We start from the raw sequence: 16,608 nt of genomic DNA on the forward strand, positions 1-16,608 counted from the left end.
CATTCAATTTTAATGGGGGCGCCGGGGATAGAGCACAGAGCTCAGCTGGTCTTTGGCACTCCAATTTGAATGAATGGAGCAACAATGAGAGTGATCAACCTCCGCTCTATTCACAATGGCCCCGCTTCTCTGCACTGGTGGGGTTCCAGTGGTCGGACACCCGGGATTGGGGAGTTGACCCCCTTTCTCATGGATAAGAGATAACTTCCAAACTTGAGAATACTCCTGATAAGTCACGACAGCCTATGGCCGGGGCAGATGATCACTGCACCCATTGGAAATCACTGGTGTTTGGGGAAAGATCCGGTGATGTATGAAGCTCTGGGAAAACACCGGCCTAAAATCTGTTTAGGAAATAAATATTACGTGATCATCTACGCCCATAAGATGTTTCACAAATACAAAGCTAAAAACAAAGAGATAACATTGTGACCCAGAAATATAACCATCATCTATAAATACATCATAAACTGATTTATCCTGAGGGCAGAATCATTAATTCATTGTTCCGGCCCCTTGTGGAAGAAAACATGGAAGACGAGAGGTCAGGGCAGGATAAGCAGAAGCGCGGGGAGCATCAATACACAAGGGCCCACATCTGGTTCATCTTCGGGGCAGAGGGCCACAGCCTTTGTAAACGTCTCGCCCGACGCTAAAGCAGGCACCGGGAGAGGGACGCAGAAGTACAGGACTCTGCTGCCATCTAGTGTTCAGAGAAGGATACAGCAAAGATAAAGAAGAATGAGCTCCAGAAACAATTTATGTGCAGCCCTGCCACCTAGTGCTAAAACATGGCACTGCAATTCAAGGCCCATATCACAGATCTAAGGTGGAAAAATTGTCCAGCGCTCCACATCACAATAGTAACACATCATGGTTCTTTATCTTCTTTTTATGGTCCTGGGGCTCCTGCACCATCCTATAGCACAGGAGGAATGTGAGGACCCCACATGGTCAAGAAGCCAAAGTCTGGGTAACATTAAAATTGTGCAAATGGGGTAAAAAATAAAACAGCTGTCTATAGATGGTGGTCTTTTATGTCTGTGACAGCCAGTGCAGAATCTTCCTGGATTCCTGAAGCCAAGCCTTGGTTGGAAGGTCCATGGTGCCCAGGCTCCTCACAGAAGGCATGACGTCTTCACCTAGGCCTTCCTGATACTTGAATGCATCCATCATGTCCTCCACACGCTGCAGGTTTCCAGTGTTAGAGGAAGCAAAGCAGCCGCAGAGCGTCCCTGGCTGGGTCAGCCGAGAGGACACCTTGGAATTTGAGCATGGAGACCGTCAGGGTTTAATATGCTCCTTACTGTGAAAACTCAATCCCTAGTGATTGCTGCTGCCACATCTCGCTGCAGGACTCTTGCAGTCACTCGACAGGTTTTCTCCAGCTGCCTCCTTAGGAATATTGTCGCTGTCGGTGACAGCTTCCTCTGTCTCCCGGTGATACTGACTTTGATGAGAATCATCCTTCCTCTCTAATATTAAAGTCCTGTGCTGCCTCCTTGTGTCACACGATGGTAGTGCAGAGCATGGAAGTACGGTATATATCAGAGCAGGCTTACTCCAGCAATCCCCAGCTGCTACCCACAAGCCTCTTATTATTACAAACATCTGACTAAAGATCAAAAAGCACCGAAGCCGCGAAAGGTGAAAACCAAAATTTGTGTGAGTCTCAAGATCTTCAGCCAAAACATGTTACATGTGAAGTAACCACATGCTGCCACAAGATGGCAGCAGTACAGTATTCTCAGAGACTAAGCCGGGTGACACGCACAAATATGCTATTTTTTGTTGCGTTTTTTCCTTAAAAAAAAAAAAAATTCATACATTTTCATAGCAGTGTTTCTTACGCTTTTTTTTTTTCTAACTAGGAGACGTTACTATTTAGTTTTTTTGCACAGCCAACGATTATAATCGTTATAGTAACACCAAACACTGAGTGTCTTATTATTTCAGGGGCTCTGAACTTTCTAAAAACAAAAGATTTATAAACTTTTTTTTCTATATTTCTCCTTCAATAGTTTGGATGCCTCTGAAGATATCATTTTGGAATACATAGAACTTTTATTAGTTTTTTCCCGATAGTTGCGACAACCAAAACTCTTGAGCCCGATCCATACAGTGAAGCAACAATGGCGCGGCGTACTATTTTTTTGCTAAGTTTTTTTCAGAGTTCTACAAAGTAATTTAAATAACAGTATTGTTCCGAGAACTTGGGAGAGTTCTACAGAGTAATGGAACTCCTTTCCAACATATGCAGTAATAATACGTCCACGCATCCTGGTACTTATTGACGCAGGACGGATTACTACTTCACCAGGAGTAGAACATCATCTGTCCGGGAACATCGGCTGTGAGAAGCAGAACAGCGAAGAGAGAAATTCCTGGGCGTCCCCTTTTTAGTCCACAGGTTAACAGGGCTTCTGTCTTAGCTGAAGTCTTCCCCAACTTATATCTTGTTTAGAAACAAATGCTTGCATAACAAAGTATTACACAAGCTCTATTGTTCGATATAGTAACCCTCTGGCGGAGTGGCCAACTCTTCAGACGATCAACATCGGACAAATACATCACCGGATAAAATATGCCAAAGGTTCTCCTGGTACCCAATGTTTTACCATACTATAAACACAACATTTCTCACTAATCATGGATAACGTAACTAAGGAGTAATTGGATGATACTATAAACATACGCTTTCCCACTAAAGATTGATAAAGGAGCTATACGGTCCAGGAGTTGCGAAAACTACAGAAAATACAAGGCTAATATATAAGCTGAACCCCTTTTTTCGGTTTTGCATGTTCGTTTATTGCTCCCCTTCTTCCGAGAGCCATAACTTTTTTATTTTCCGTCAATATGGCCATGTGAGGGCTTATTTTTTGCGGGACGAGTTGTACTTTTGGTTTTAGCATGTCGTGTAGTATTCATTGCTGCTCATTTCTAGAAAATACCCATGGAGTCAAAATCGTCACTCCACCTGTAGATCAGTGCCCCAAGGAGTATAATTTCCAAAAAGTGGTGACTTGAGGAGGAATTCTGCTCTTCTAGGAATTAGGGACTATGTATATGGCAGGGTTCCCCAACTGCAGTCCTCAAGGCCCACCAACAGATCATGTCTTCAGGATTTCCTTTGTATTGCTCAGGTGAAGCAATTAGCACCTGAGCAATACTAAAGAAATCCTGAAACCATGACCTGTTGGTGGGCCTTGAGGACTGGAGTTGGGGGACCCTTGTATATGGAGTCCACAAACTGTTCTAGGAAAATCTGCACTCCAGGAGACAAATAGCGCTCTGTTCCTCCAGAGTCTCTTCGTATGGCTAAGTAGCAATGTACAGCCACATATAGTAGAAATTGTGGGACAAATTTTGGTGCCATTTTTACCCACCTCTTATGTGAAAATGTAAAATCTGGGGCTAAAACAACATTTTGGTGGTAAAAATGTCATTATTTTTTCTTCACCGTCCAATGGTATAAAATTCTAGGACACACCCATGGTGTCAACATGATCACTGCACCCCTAGATGAATTCAATGAGAGGTTTCGCTTGTAAATTGGGGTCATTTATGGGGGGGGGGGGTTCTGCTGTTATGGTGCCGCAGGGTCCCTCCTAGTGGGTCATGGCACCCGCAAACCATAAAACAGTAAAATCTACATATAGTACGTCTGTGAAGCACCTGAGGGTTCATTGTGCTGAGCACACATCTAGATCAGTTCCCTGAGGGGTCTAGTTTCCAAAATTGGGTCACTTGTGGAAGATTTCCACTGTTTAGGCACACAAACACGATGTGGGGTCCGTCATTTGTTCCAGCAAATTTTGCATTCAAAAACTCAAATGACGCTCCTTCCCTTCCGAGCTCTGCCGTGCGCCCAAACAGTGGTTTTCTCCCTCATATGGGGTATCGGCGTGCTCTGGAGAAATTACACAACAAATTTGGGGGTCCATTTTCTTCTGTTACCCTTGGGAAAATAAAAAAAAAAATGGATCTGACGTAAATTTTTGGTGAAAAAAAGTTACATGTTAATTTTTTTTCCCCACATTCCAAAAATTCCTGTGAAGCACCTGAAGGGTTAATAAACCTCTTGAATGTGGTTTTGTCCACCTTCAGGGGTGAAGTTTTTAGAATGGTGTCACTTTTAGGCATTTTCTGTCATATAGACCCCTCAAAGTGACTTCAAATGTGATGTGGTCCCTAAAAATAAAATGGTGTTGAAAATTTTGTTGGAAAAATGAGAAATCGCTGGTCAAAATTTAACCCTTATAACTTCCTAACAAAAAAAAAAATTGTTCCAAAATTGTGCTGATGTAAAGTAGACATGTGGGAAATGTTATTTATTAACTATTTTGTGTGCCGCATCTCTGTGATTTAAGGGCGTGAAAATTCAAATTTTGAAAATTGTGAAATTTTGAAAATTTTCACCAAATTTCCGTTTTTTTCACAAATAAAATCAAGTCTTATCGAAGAAATGTTACCGCTATCATGAAGTACAATGTGTCACGAAAAACGAACGTCAGGATCAGTGGGATCCGTTGAAACATCCAGAGTTATTACCTCATAAAGAGACAGTGGACAGAATTGTAAAAATCGGCCTGGTCATTAAGGTGCAAACCACCATCGGGGGTAAAAGGGGTTAATGTTGGAACAAGACCTTTCCCCTCATAAAAAAGTGTAACAAGTAGATGACAGGCCTGAAGAAATATCAGCAGAGATAGCAGGGAGAGATTTGGTACCAAAGGAACAAGTGTAATACATGTGCTCCCCACCGGTAAGTAGCAGTATCTTCCATCCCCCCAGGACTCAGAGCAGAGACAGACTTCCTTTCCTCCATTACATACAGTTTGGGATTAGATGTATCCCATTAGTCAGAACAACGCTTCTTTTCCCCTCTAGTAATCAAGTCATTGTCTACCATCACTTCTAGAGAGATCGGAAACTCAGCTGCCATCGTCGTAGACCGAAGTTGCTGTGAATGCACTTGGACATCAGATGTGCCCGTCCATGCACCTCCAAGAGGCAGCCGTGCTTGGACTGGAGACAGGCTAGGTCACTCCAGGACCTTGAAATGCTTCTTACGGAAGCGCTCCTTAGTTGCCCTGGCTGTGTGTTTCGGGTCATTGTCATGCTGGAAGACCCAGCGACGACCCATCTTCAATGCTCTTACTGAAGAAAGGAGGTTGTTGGCTTCACGGTTGGGATGGTGTTCTTGAGGTTGTATTCATTCTTCTTCTTTCTCCAAACATGGCGAGTGAAGTTGATACGAAAAAGTTCTATTTTGGTCTCATCTGACCACATAACCTTCTCCCATGCCTCCTCTGGCTCATCCAGATGGACACTGGCGAACTTCAAACAGGCCTGGACATGTGCTGGTCTTGAATGTCCTGCAGGATTTTAATCCATGACAGGTTAGTGTGTTACTAACGGTAATGTTTGAGACTTTGGTCCCAGCTCCATTCAGGTCATTGACCAGGTCCTCATGAGTAGTTCTAGCCTGATTCATGACCCTTCTCATCCTTATCACCGCAAGGCGAGATTATTCATGAAGCCTCAGACCACCGAGGTAGACTGACATTCATCTTGTGTTTCTTCCATTTTCTAACAATTGTGCCAACAGTTGTTGCCTTCTCACCAAGCTGCTTGCCTATTGTCCTGTAGCCCATCCCAGCCTTATGCAGGTCTACAATTTTGTCCCTGGTGTCCTTAGACAACTCTTTGGTCTTGCTCATGGTGGAGAGGTTGGAGAGTGATTCAGTATGTGAACAGGTGTCTTATACAGGCAACAAGTTCAAACAGGTGCAATTAATACAGGTAATGCAGAGTAGGAGGGCTTCTTAAAGAAAAACAGGTCTGTGAGAGCCAGAAGTCTTGCTGGTTGGTCAGTGATCAAATACTTATTTCATGCAATAACATGCAAATTAATTATGTAAAAATCATGCAATGTGATTTTCTGTTTTTCATTTTTGGAATCTGAATTATACCTACGGTAAAAATGACAGACCTCTCCATTCTTTGTAGGTGGGAAAACTTGGGGGGGGGAAAAAAAAAAAAAAAAAAAAAAAAATCGGCAGTTTATCAAATATTTAGTAAGGGACTGCAAAGCCTTAAGCCCTGCCTAGAGGCTGTATTCAGCCATTCTCCCTGCTCCAGCTGTCCCTAGGCTAAACGTAGAATGTATCACATAGAAACATAAAAGCACAGAAGTTCTCTTACTATGATGGCTCAGCTTCAGCCCCAGTATCACCACAACATGCCTGATTCGTCATATTGTGCACGCACAGGCCTAGACAAGCACTCTCTCCCCCCGATACGAAGTGTAAACAAGCTGTGCAATGGTGTCAGTGAGCCGAGCACTGTGGCATCGCTTCTCTTATAACACCTGATGATGTCACACGGCCAGCCAACCACAGGAATCCCACTAGCAAGATAGCTGCGACTTTCCTTTTATGTGAATCCACCATACCGCTCCTGAAACACGGGCCTTTTTATTTAGTGCTAATTGTTAAGGTTTTTTACAAAGGGGAGTGGCTCACAGGATAATAATGCAGAGCAGCCTAAAGACACGCCCCAGAGGATCCGGTGAGCCACGCACCCCTTAAAAAAGGCGATAAAAACTTCACTAAACAAAAAGGCCCATATCTCTGGATCCATATGGTAGATTTACAGAAAAAACAACAAAACAGCATACTCGGGGGTTATTAGAATTATTTTTACCACTTTCATACTGTCATTTGTTGCAGATTTTAACACAGAACCTGCACTAGAAATCTGCTGGAAATTCTCAAGCTTTTGAGCATCCAAACATCGTCCATTCTTGGAAATCAGACCAGGGTAAAGCGCGGCACATGGTCCACATCCGGGTGCTCCTGCCCAGTGACACAATCTAAAGTTCTGGAGACAGCGGCCTGCACCACTTCACTTCCTCCCAACTCGGGGTCTCAAATTCACTGGCAGCTGCACCCTCACCACATCGATGAAAACAATGGCGGAGGAGAGAGCCGTCCTCTCCATCTGCCACCATTCTGTCAGGACGCGCTCACACCACTATATACATGGGACGAATGAGGATCTACAAGTGACGACTCAGATCCTGGTTCACAGTTTCATTTTCACCAATGTCCCGAGTCACCAGACAATGAGGATTTCCTGCATTCACATTTTCGACATGGAGAAGAAAGCAGAACATGTGGTAAATCACCAGGCATCCATGAACACACGGGGAGCCCACCAGGACTGGAGAGATTACCTGAAGGTGTGCCATCACTGGGGTCCACTGTACTGAGGACACAAAGCAGGAGACGGATGGGAGAAGAGTGGGGAAAGGGAGGTGCGCCTGGGAGCTCTTCACCATAGAGCTTGCAAGCGCTGCTCTGACGTTGATCAGATCAGTAGATCCGGCGCTGCTCTGTGGCGGCAGAGACTAAGCTACTCCCGCAAGCAGCACTGGAGAGCCGGCAGTGGCTCACCCTGGTCTGAGCTATCAATCCTCAGGAGCGCGCAGCCCCCCCGGCAAGGAAGTCCGGAGGCAGAGGGGCAGTGCGCTCCTGAAGACAGATGAGACTAACTTTAAGGGTTAATTACAACCGCGATGGGGGGGGTTATCGCCCCGCCTGACAACCGCGATGGGGGGGTTATCGCCCCGCCTGACAACCGCGATGGGGGACGTTATCGCCCCGCCTGACAACCGCGGTGGGGGGATCGCCCCGCCTGACAACCGCGGTGGGGGGATCGCCCCGCCTGACAACCGCGGTGGGGGGATCGCCCCGCCTGACAACCGCGATGGGGGGGTTATCGCCCCGCCTGACAACCGCGGTGGGGGGGGTGTTATCGCCCCGCCTGACAACCGCGATGGGGGGGTTTATCGCCCCGCCTGACAACCGCGATGGGGGGGTTATCGCCCCACCTGACAACCGCGATAGGAGGGGGGTTATCGCCCCACCTGACAACCGCGATGGGAGGGGGGTTATCGCCCCGCCTGACAACCGCGGTGGGGGGGTTATCGCCCCGCCTGACAACCGCGGTGGGGGGGTTATCGCCCCGCCTGACAACCGCGATAGGAGTGGGGTTATCGCCCCGCCTGACAACCGCGATGGGGGGGGTTATCGCCCCGCCTGACAACCGCGGTGGGGGGGGTTATCGCCCCGCCTGACAACCGCGGTGGGGGGGTTATCGCCCCGCCTGACAACCGCGATAGGAGTGGGGTTATCGCCCCGCCTGACAACCGCGATGGGGGGGGGTTATCGCCCCGCCTGACAAGCGCGATGGGGGGGGGGTTATCGCCCCGCCTGACAACCGAGATGGGGGGGTTATCGCCCCGCCTGACAACCGAGATGGGGGGGTTATCGCCCCGCCTGACAACCGAGATGGGGGGGTTATCGCCCCGCCTGACAATGATGGATGCAGGATGCAGAGGACATGGCCCTGTACACATTACGCTGCTGTCCTCACCGATCACATAACTGCCTCTGCTGACTGCCGGCCACTGTCCCCCCCCATACACCGGGAGCGGCACATCTCTCACCCTCCAGCGTCTCACACTGCACCAGGTTCAGGTAGTCTCCCTGGGACAGGAGCCCGGCCTTGAAACCGCGGACCAGGCCTTCCAGGTAGCCGCTGTCCACATTGAAGTAAAGCTCAGAGAAGGACATCATGACTGAGGCGATGGCGGCGGAGAGGGACAGCTCGGTCTCCGCTCAGAAGGATGGCTGACGTCACTACAGCGGCTACCAGGGCCCGAGGACACGGGTGGAGTCACGTGAGCTCAGCGCCCCCTGTCACATGACGACCCTGCTGCCATGGTGGAGGAAGAGAGAGCGATTAGGGAAGAGCCAATCAGCGGACTAGCTGTGGTGTGACGTCAGGCGCATCACCCTATTAGAAACGCGGACGTAAAACGAGGCTTGACACGCAGAAGCAAACTCTGGAAAGCAGCGAGAGAGGGATTGTGGGGGGGCAGAAGCTGAGAGAGAGGCTGCTTATGGCTTCAGTTGTTGCACGCAGCGATTACTTGTGTCGCATGAGTGTATTCACACTAGCATGAAGGATGAGATCAGGGGGGCCTAGGAGCACGTGACCTTGGCGGACGTGCTCTGGGCAGTGCTGGTAGTCCTGAGCTGGTATCCCCGCCTGGGGGGGGGCAGTGTGGTGATTTGGGGGTCCACAGCTTGTAGATATATCGGAGACCTGCTTGGTTTTATTTCACCGTCGCTTCTCTACGACTTTTTCAGCTTTTTATTCCATTTTTTTTTTTCTGAGGTGAAAATAATTCCGCTGTTTAGGTTTTCTCTCATACGCCCGTGTCGTATTGCTTCGGGTGGTTGTGTGTGTGGTGCTGCGTGACGTGTTCATGTGTTTAAATATTTTTAGGATTTATGGCGCTGATTTTGAAGGTTTTTTTTTTTTCCTATTATTATTATTATTATTATTATTATTATATCCCTTAGGAGACTTGCGCCAGTCAGCGCGTGATCACCAAGTAACTGGGTTTGCTCCCCCCGCACACTCATCCCACAGAAGCACCAGGCACTTTAGTTTTCATATGCACTGGCATATTATGGAGCTTTGGTTTATTTGACCTTTTCTGCCTTCATTGTCTCTGCCATTTGTGGTCGGTATGTCTGCAACGACCTTATTAGAGGTGCAAGGGCATTAGTACTGCTGTCCCATATGGGCTCTTTATATTTTTCCATTCTTGTATTTATTTGCTCAATATATATATTTTTTTTTTTTTTTTTTTTTTTTTTTTTTTTGTTATATGCAGTCCACAGGAGTGTGTGCTCATTAACTACATCAGTGAGTACATAGGTGCCAGTTCAGGGGTTTCATATGTGCTTAATATATTCATGGTGCTGGGAATAGTTCTCTTTCCAAACCAGTCAGGCATTTTGATTTTTCATGTTTAATGCCTTTTTTCATTTGTTTGTTTTAGAGACTGTTCCTCATTAGACACTTTATAGTGCTCACTCATACATTGTCTGTGGGGTCTGTTGATGTGGGAGGTTTATCATATCATTATTTCATGATTTGACTTCCCACTTTTCCACATGTTTTTATGGAGTCTGTGTTATTCCATATCTGTGTTGGATGTATTCAATAAACTTCATACATTTTTTACTCATACACGTGGTGTTCCCTATTCATAGGCTGGTCGCTTTGTTCTTTTTTTCAGTCACATATTTTTTGACTAGTCTTTGGTGAACCCCTCTTTTCAGTTTTGCCCTCCATTTTTGTTCACATCACCCACCAACTAAGTCATCAATATCGTAATAATACTGCGTGATGATGAAGGAAGCCAAGCCGTGGCCTGCAGGGGGGCCAGCGCGAGCCATCAGCACCCTGCATTTATGTTACGCAAGGGGCAGGATGGCCGACCACTACGGTGGTTCATTTTTTCACCCTTGAGAGGAGAATTTAAAGAAGCCCTTTTTATAAATGTTTGATTTTTTTTTTTTTTTATTAAATGTGTCTGAATATTCATATACATCCTCTACCGCCGCCTGCTCCGGGATCCAGCCCCGTTCTTTCCTCTTGAGTGATGGCTCCGCTCTGCAGACTGTCAGGCGATGCTCTGTGTGACCCGGATGTGTCTTCTACCATGTAAGTGTATGGAGGATACATAGACTTGCATTGTAAGAGGCTTCCAGGCTACACATAGTGAGCTAGGCCGTCGCACTGGTGATGATCTCGCTGAGAAGAGGAGCAGAACGGCGCTGGGCACCGGAGAGAGCAGCAGGAGCTGAGTATGTTAATGCCACTACACACTTAAAGAAGCCTCCCGATTCTCTTTTTATTAAGACGTTAAAGGGATGTAATTGGGTAACACAGCTGCCGCCTGCACTATAGGACGCAGCCTCGGCTCCTTACAATGTATTTATTCGGTAGTGTCTGTTATTACATAGACTATAGCACTTCCAACAATATATAACTAAATTCTGACTTATATTAGAGACTAGCCGAAAGAGGAGAGCCATATGTGAAATTTAAAAAAAAAAATAAACTTTATTATAGAATAATAAAAAACCATTGATTAAAGTGACACAAAACAAAGAACAACAGCATGCGCAGTAGGGGGAACTCCAGTCCTATCCACAAAATAATGGGCTAATACGGTTCAGTAACCATAAGGAAACCCTTGGTTTAGATGAAAAATTGTTGTTTATAAATATGCATCAGTTAAGTAGCCCTATATAGAAGTTACAATGGGGTATATCCCATAAGACAAAACTCAAGGGCCCAATATGTGGTCCTCTAAATGTGGAATATGTGACTGAAGTGCTGTGCAGTCAAAGGGTTAGAAGTCTAAGTGTTATAAATTTAATATGCTAAATAAATGGGTGCATAAATCATCCCACAATCAAGCCTTACCAAAGATAAGATTAGTGGTGCTGCAAATGGATTCCACTATAAATGGGTGATCTTGTTTTATAGACAATAATGGCATTATCACAGGACGCTGAAACTGCACGTGTGTAATGATATAAGTCTCTATAGGTTACGTGCCAATTTGCAACTCAGAACTGATAACAGTCTTGATTTTACTGGTGCTGAAGGGGTGTGAGGTTTGACAATGGACCCAGTGGAATGCAGAGCAGTCATCAAGTTCCTTTACTTGAAAGGCTGCACACCAAAGGAGATGTTTGATGAGATGAAAAAGGTTTATGGTGATGATTCCTGCCTCTGCACAGGAGGAATCTCGAGCCTTGCCTTCTCCCATTCAGTCATAGAATCATAGAATAGAATCGTAGAGTTGGAAGGGACCTCCTGGGCCATCTGGTCCAACCCCCTGCTCAAAGCAGGATTCGCTAAATCATCCCAGTCAGATGTCTTTCCAGCCTCTGTTTGAAGACTTCCATTGAAGGAGAACTCACCACTTCTCGTGGCAGCCTGTTCCACTCATTGATCACTCTAACTGTCAAAAAGTTTTTTCTAATATCTAATCTGTGTCTCCTCCCATTCAGTTTCATCCTATTGCTTCTAGTCTTTCCTTGTGCAAATGAGAATAAAGTTGATCCTTCTACAATGTGACAGCCCTTTAGTTATTTGTAGACAGCTATTAAGTCTCCTCTCAGTCTTCTCTTTTGCAAACTAAACATTCCCATATCCTGCAACCTTTCCTCATAAGACAGGGTTTGCAGACCGGTCACCATTCTGGTCGCTCTTTTCTGAACTTGCTCCAGTTTGTTGATGTCTTTTTTAAAATGTGGTGCCCAAAACTGGACACAATATTCCAGATGAGGTCTGACCAAAGAGGAGTAGAGGGAAATAATGACTTCACGTGATCTAGACTGTATGCTTCTGTTAATACATCCTAGAATTGCATTTGCCTTTTTTTGCTGCTGCATCACACTGTTGACTCATATTCAGTCTGTGATCTATTAGTATACCCAAGTCTTTTTCACATGTGCTGTCACTTAGCCCTATTCCTCCCATTCTATATATGCTTTTTTCATTTTTATTGCCCAGATGTAGTACTTTGCATTTCTCCCTGTTAAAAACCATTCTGTTAGTTGCTGCCCACTTCTCCAGTTTATTTAAATCTTTTTGAATCCTCTCTCTCTCTTCTCTAGTATTAGCTATCCCTCCTAGCTTTGTGTCATCAGCAAATTTATTCAGTTTACCCTCAATTCCTTCATCTAAATCGTTGATAAAGATGTTGAACAATACAGGGCCCAGGACAGAGCCCTGAGGTACCCCACTTGAGACATTCTTCCAACTGGATGTGCAGCCATTTACGACCACTCTTTGGGTCCGATCACTAAGCCAGTTATGAATCCACCTAACAGTTGCCTTGTCCATTCCATACTTAGTCATTTTTTCAATAAGGATTGTATGAGAGACTTTGTCAAATGCTTTGCTGAAGTCAAGATATACTATATCTACAGCATTTCCTTGATCTACCCAATCAGTGATACCGTCATAGAAGGAAATTAAGTTAGTCTGACATGACTTATTAGTTACAAACCCATGCTGACTCTGTTTAATCACTTCATTCTTATCCAGGTATTGACATACATGTTGTTTAATAATTTGTTCAAAGATCTTTCCTGGTATAGAAGTCAGACTCACCGGCCTATAGTTGCCTGGGTCCACCTTCTTCCCCTTTTTGAAGATAGGAACAACATTTGCTCTTCTCCAGTCTTCTGGCACTTCTCCTGTTCTCCAAGAATTTTCAAAGATTATGGAGAGGGGTTCAAAAATTTCTTCTGCTATCTCCTTCAGTACTCTGGGGTGTAATTCATCTGGACCTGGAGACTTGAATTAATTTAGGTTAGCTAAGTGTTTCCTCACGATCTTTCTGTTTATAGATATCCTGGATTCTTCTATTCCCTTAATAGGACAGTGAATAACAGTTGATGCAGTCCCAGTCGCAGAGGAGCCTGCTCAGCAAAGATATGGTTTCCAGCTTCTTGCTCAAGCTAGTGCGGTCAGGTTGGTTGCTGCTGCCACCTCTGGGTCAGCTTTGGCAATCCGCACTAGCGAGCAACTCCAGAGGCTAAGTCCTTTTTGCAGCCTTCTGAGCATGCCCATGGGACATTGGAGGTCGGGGACACACGCTCAGGTCCTTCTCCAGCTCAGATTGGACCATCAGGAAGGTCCCGGAAGGACGCTGCTACAAAAGGTTTGCATGGCCGCTCGGCCACGCGCTAGTATAGTCTGTAACTTGTAGTAGTGTGTGTGATGATGGATGCTTGTGAACCGCTGACTGACTCATTATGAAACTCCTTCCCTCTGATACGCATGTTAGTAGGGTTTAGAGTCTCGAGTCAGCGCCTTGTAGTGCCACTGCCTAGCGCCGCAGTGCCTCCAGCTCCTATCACATGCTAGCGCCAGTGTGCACCATGCTACATTAGGCACTACGGTACCGCACGTTCAGCAATATCAGAGCGGCGCCGTGTGCCATTAATGCGCTTTCCAGACCAAAGCTTAGGCTGGTTAGTGGCATCTGCCAGAGCTGCGCTGTACGGACTTCGTGCGGTATTCTATCAGCTGCACCCTGTGTCTGTTAACAGGGCACAGCGTTCAGTAAGGGTCTCTCCCTGGCGTCGCAGTTGCGGCACCGAACGCTAGTGGGTCTAGAGGGACTCTAACTCCGTGTCCTTGGAGCAGTCTCCTGTGACCAAGACTCTAGCGTTCACTGCGGTATCGTGGCCCTGTGAAGCAACAGGATCTGCCTCCTACTCACCGGGTGAAGTTAACCCAAGTGTGTTTGCTATTCTGCCATTACTGAGCAGCAGTCTACCATCTCTGCACGGTGGACCCCGGGCTGCGAACGCATCCCAATTCCATCATTTATTGGTGCGTTCCGCCAGCCCTAACATTCCCCATCGTATGATGTAGTCAAGAACTGGCATCATCAGTTCAAATGTGGTCGGAATTCGGTGCAAACTGCTTCAATTCCAGGGCGACTCCACTGTATTGATAAACACACCATCCAGCGAGTGTAGGTCGCCAATTTGGAAAATCGCCGCATGACCACTCTTCACCTAGCCCAAAATGTCGCAATTAGTGTGGGGGGCCTGTGGAAAAAAATCATCCAAGACCATCTTCACATGCACAAGGCATCCGCTTGCTGGGTTCGTAGAGGATGATTCGAATAAGAATATCATAATTAAAAAATAAAAGGTTGAAAAATTAAAACTAGTGTTAGAGTACCACATAGAGAACGTGATTAACTATGCCAGTTTACGTAGGTAGAGAGCAGAGAAGGTGAATGAGGAGACTGAACATGAAGGCATATACAGTGGGGGGGGAAAGTATTTAGTCAGCCACCAATTTTGCAAGTTCTCTTCTCCCAAAGATGAGAGAGGCCTGTAATTGACATCATAGGTAGACCACAACAATGAGAGTCAAAATGAGAAAACAAATCCAGAAAATCACCTTGTCTGATTTGCCAAGATGTATTTTTTTAAATTATGGTGGAAAATAAGTATTTGGTCACCTAAAAACATGCAAGATTTCTGGCTCTCACAGACCTGTAACTTCTTCTTTCAGAGGCTCCTCTGCCATCCACTCATTACCTGCAGCAATGTCACTTGTTTGAACTTGTTATCAGTATAAGACCGGGGTCACACTTGCGAGTGTGATGCAAGAAAGTCGCACATCAATACCCGGCAGTGCCGCTTGCACTCGGGATCGGAGTGTGCGGCTGCATGTGTTTCTCTGCAGTCACACACTCCGGTCCCAAGTGCCGGGTATTGATGCAAGAGACTCGCAGGAGTTTCTCACATCGCACTCGCAAGTGTGACCCCCGGTCTAAAAGACACCTGTCCACAACCTCAAACAGTCACACTCCAAGCTCCACTATGGTGAACACCAAAGAGCTGTCGAAGGACACCAGAAACAAAATTGTAGCCCTGCACCAGGCTGGGAAGACTGAATCTGCAATAGGCAAGCAGGTTATAGAATCATAGAATCGTAGAGTTGGAAGGGACCTCCTGGGCCATCTGGTCCAACCCCCTGCTCAACGCAGGATTCGCTAAATCATCCCAGTCAGATGTCTGTCCAGCCTCTGTTTAAAGACTTCCATTGAAGGAGAACTCACCACTTCTCGTGGCAGCCTGTTCCACTCATTGATCACTCTGTCAAAAAGTTTTTTCTAATATCTAATCTGTGTCTCCTCCCATTCAGTTTCATCCCATTGCTTCTAGTCTTTCCTTGTGCAAATGAGAATAAAGTTGATCCTTCTACAATCTGACAGCCCTTGAGATATTTGTAGACAGCTATTAAGTCTCCTCTCAGTCTTCTCTTTTGCAAACTAAACATTCCCAAATCCTGCAACCTTTCCTCATAAGACAGGGTTTGCAGACAGGTTACCATTCTGGTCGCTCTTTTCTGAACTTGCTCCAGTTTGTTGATGTCTTTTTTAAAGACATGCAAGCTTGGTGTGATGAAATCAACTGTGGGAGCAATAATAAGAAAATGGAAGATATACAAGACCACAGATGATCTCCCTCGATCTGGGGCTCCACGAAAGATCTCACCCCGTATGGTCAAAATGACCACAAGAACTGGGCAAAAATCCCTGACCCACATGGGGGGACCTAGTGAATGACCTACATGAATCTGGGACCACCGTAACAAAGGCTACCATCAGTAACACACTACACCGCCAGGGACGCAGATCCTGCAGTGCCAGATGTGTCCCCCTGCTTAAGTCAGTACATGTGCGGGCCCGTCTGAAGTTTGCTAGAGAGCATTTGGATTATCCAGAAGAGTATTGGGAGAATGTCATATGGTCTGATGAAACCAAAGTAGAACTGTTTGGAGGAGACCGAATGCTGAGTTGCATTGAAAGAACACCATACTACTGTGAAGCAAGGGGGTGGTAACATCATGTTTTGGGGCTGTTTCTCTGCAAACGGACCGGGACGACTGATCCGTGTACATGAAAGAATGAATGGGGCCATGTATGGTGAGATTTTGATTGCAAACCTTCCACCAGCAAGGGCATTAAAGATGAAACGTGGATGGGTCTTTCAGCATGATAGTGATCCCAAGCACACTGCCAGGGCAATGAAGGAGTGGCTTTGTAAGAAGCATATGAAGGTCCTGGAGTGGCCTAGCCAGTCTCCAGATAGCCCCGTAGAAATCCTTTGGAGGGATTTGAAAGTC

At 46.0% G+C, this 16,608-nt stretch overlaps 1 protein-coding gene across 1 annotated transcript in view; it reads right to left on the minus strand.

Moving 5' to 3' along the window:
• The window catches only part of ATP6V0D1 (ATPase H+ transporting V0 subunit d1), a 107,740-nt gene extending 98,933 nt beyond the window's left edge, over positions 1-8,807 (minus strand). Inside the window, exon 1 of the mRNA XM_073576206.1 lies at positions 8,519-8,807. Coding sequence (XP_073432307.1) covers positions 8,519-8,648 — 130 coding nt within the window. The 5' untranslated portion in view covers positions 8,649-8,807. The remainder of the gene's footprint in view (positions 1-8,518) is intronic.
• Between the last annotated feature and the right edge of the window lie 7,801 nt (positions 8,808-16,608).

The sequence above is a fragment of the Dendrobates tinctorius genome, unplaced genomic scaffold (assembly GCF_039654945.1).
Source record: "Dendrobates tinctorius isolate UK_male_01 unplaced genomic scaffold, ASM3965494v1 ptg000047l, whole genome shotgun sequence".
In the NCBI taxonomy this organism is placed as follows: domain Eukaryota; kingdom Metazoa; phylum Chordata; class Amphibia; order Anura; family Dendrobatidae; genus Dendrobates; species Dendrobates tinctorius.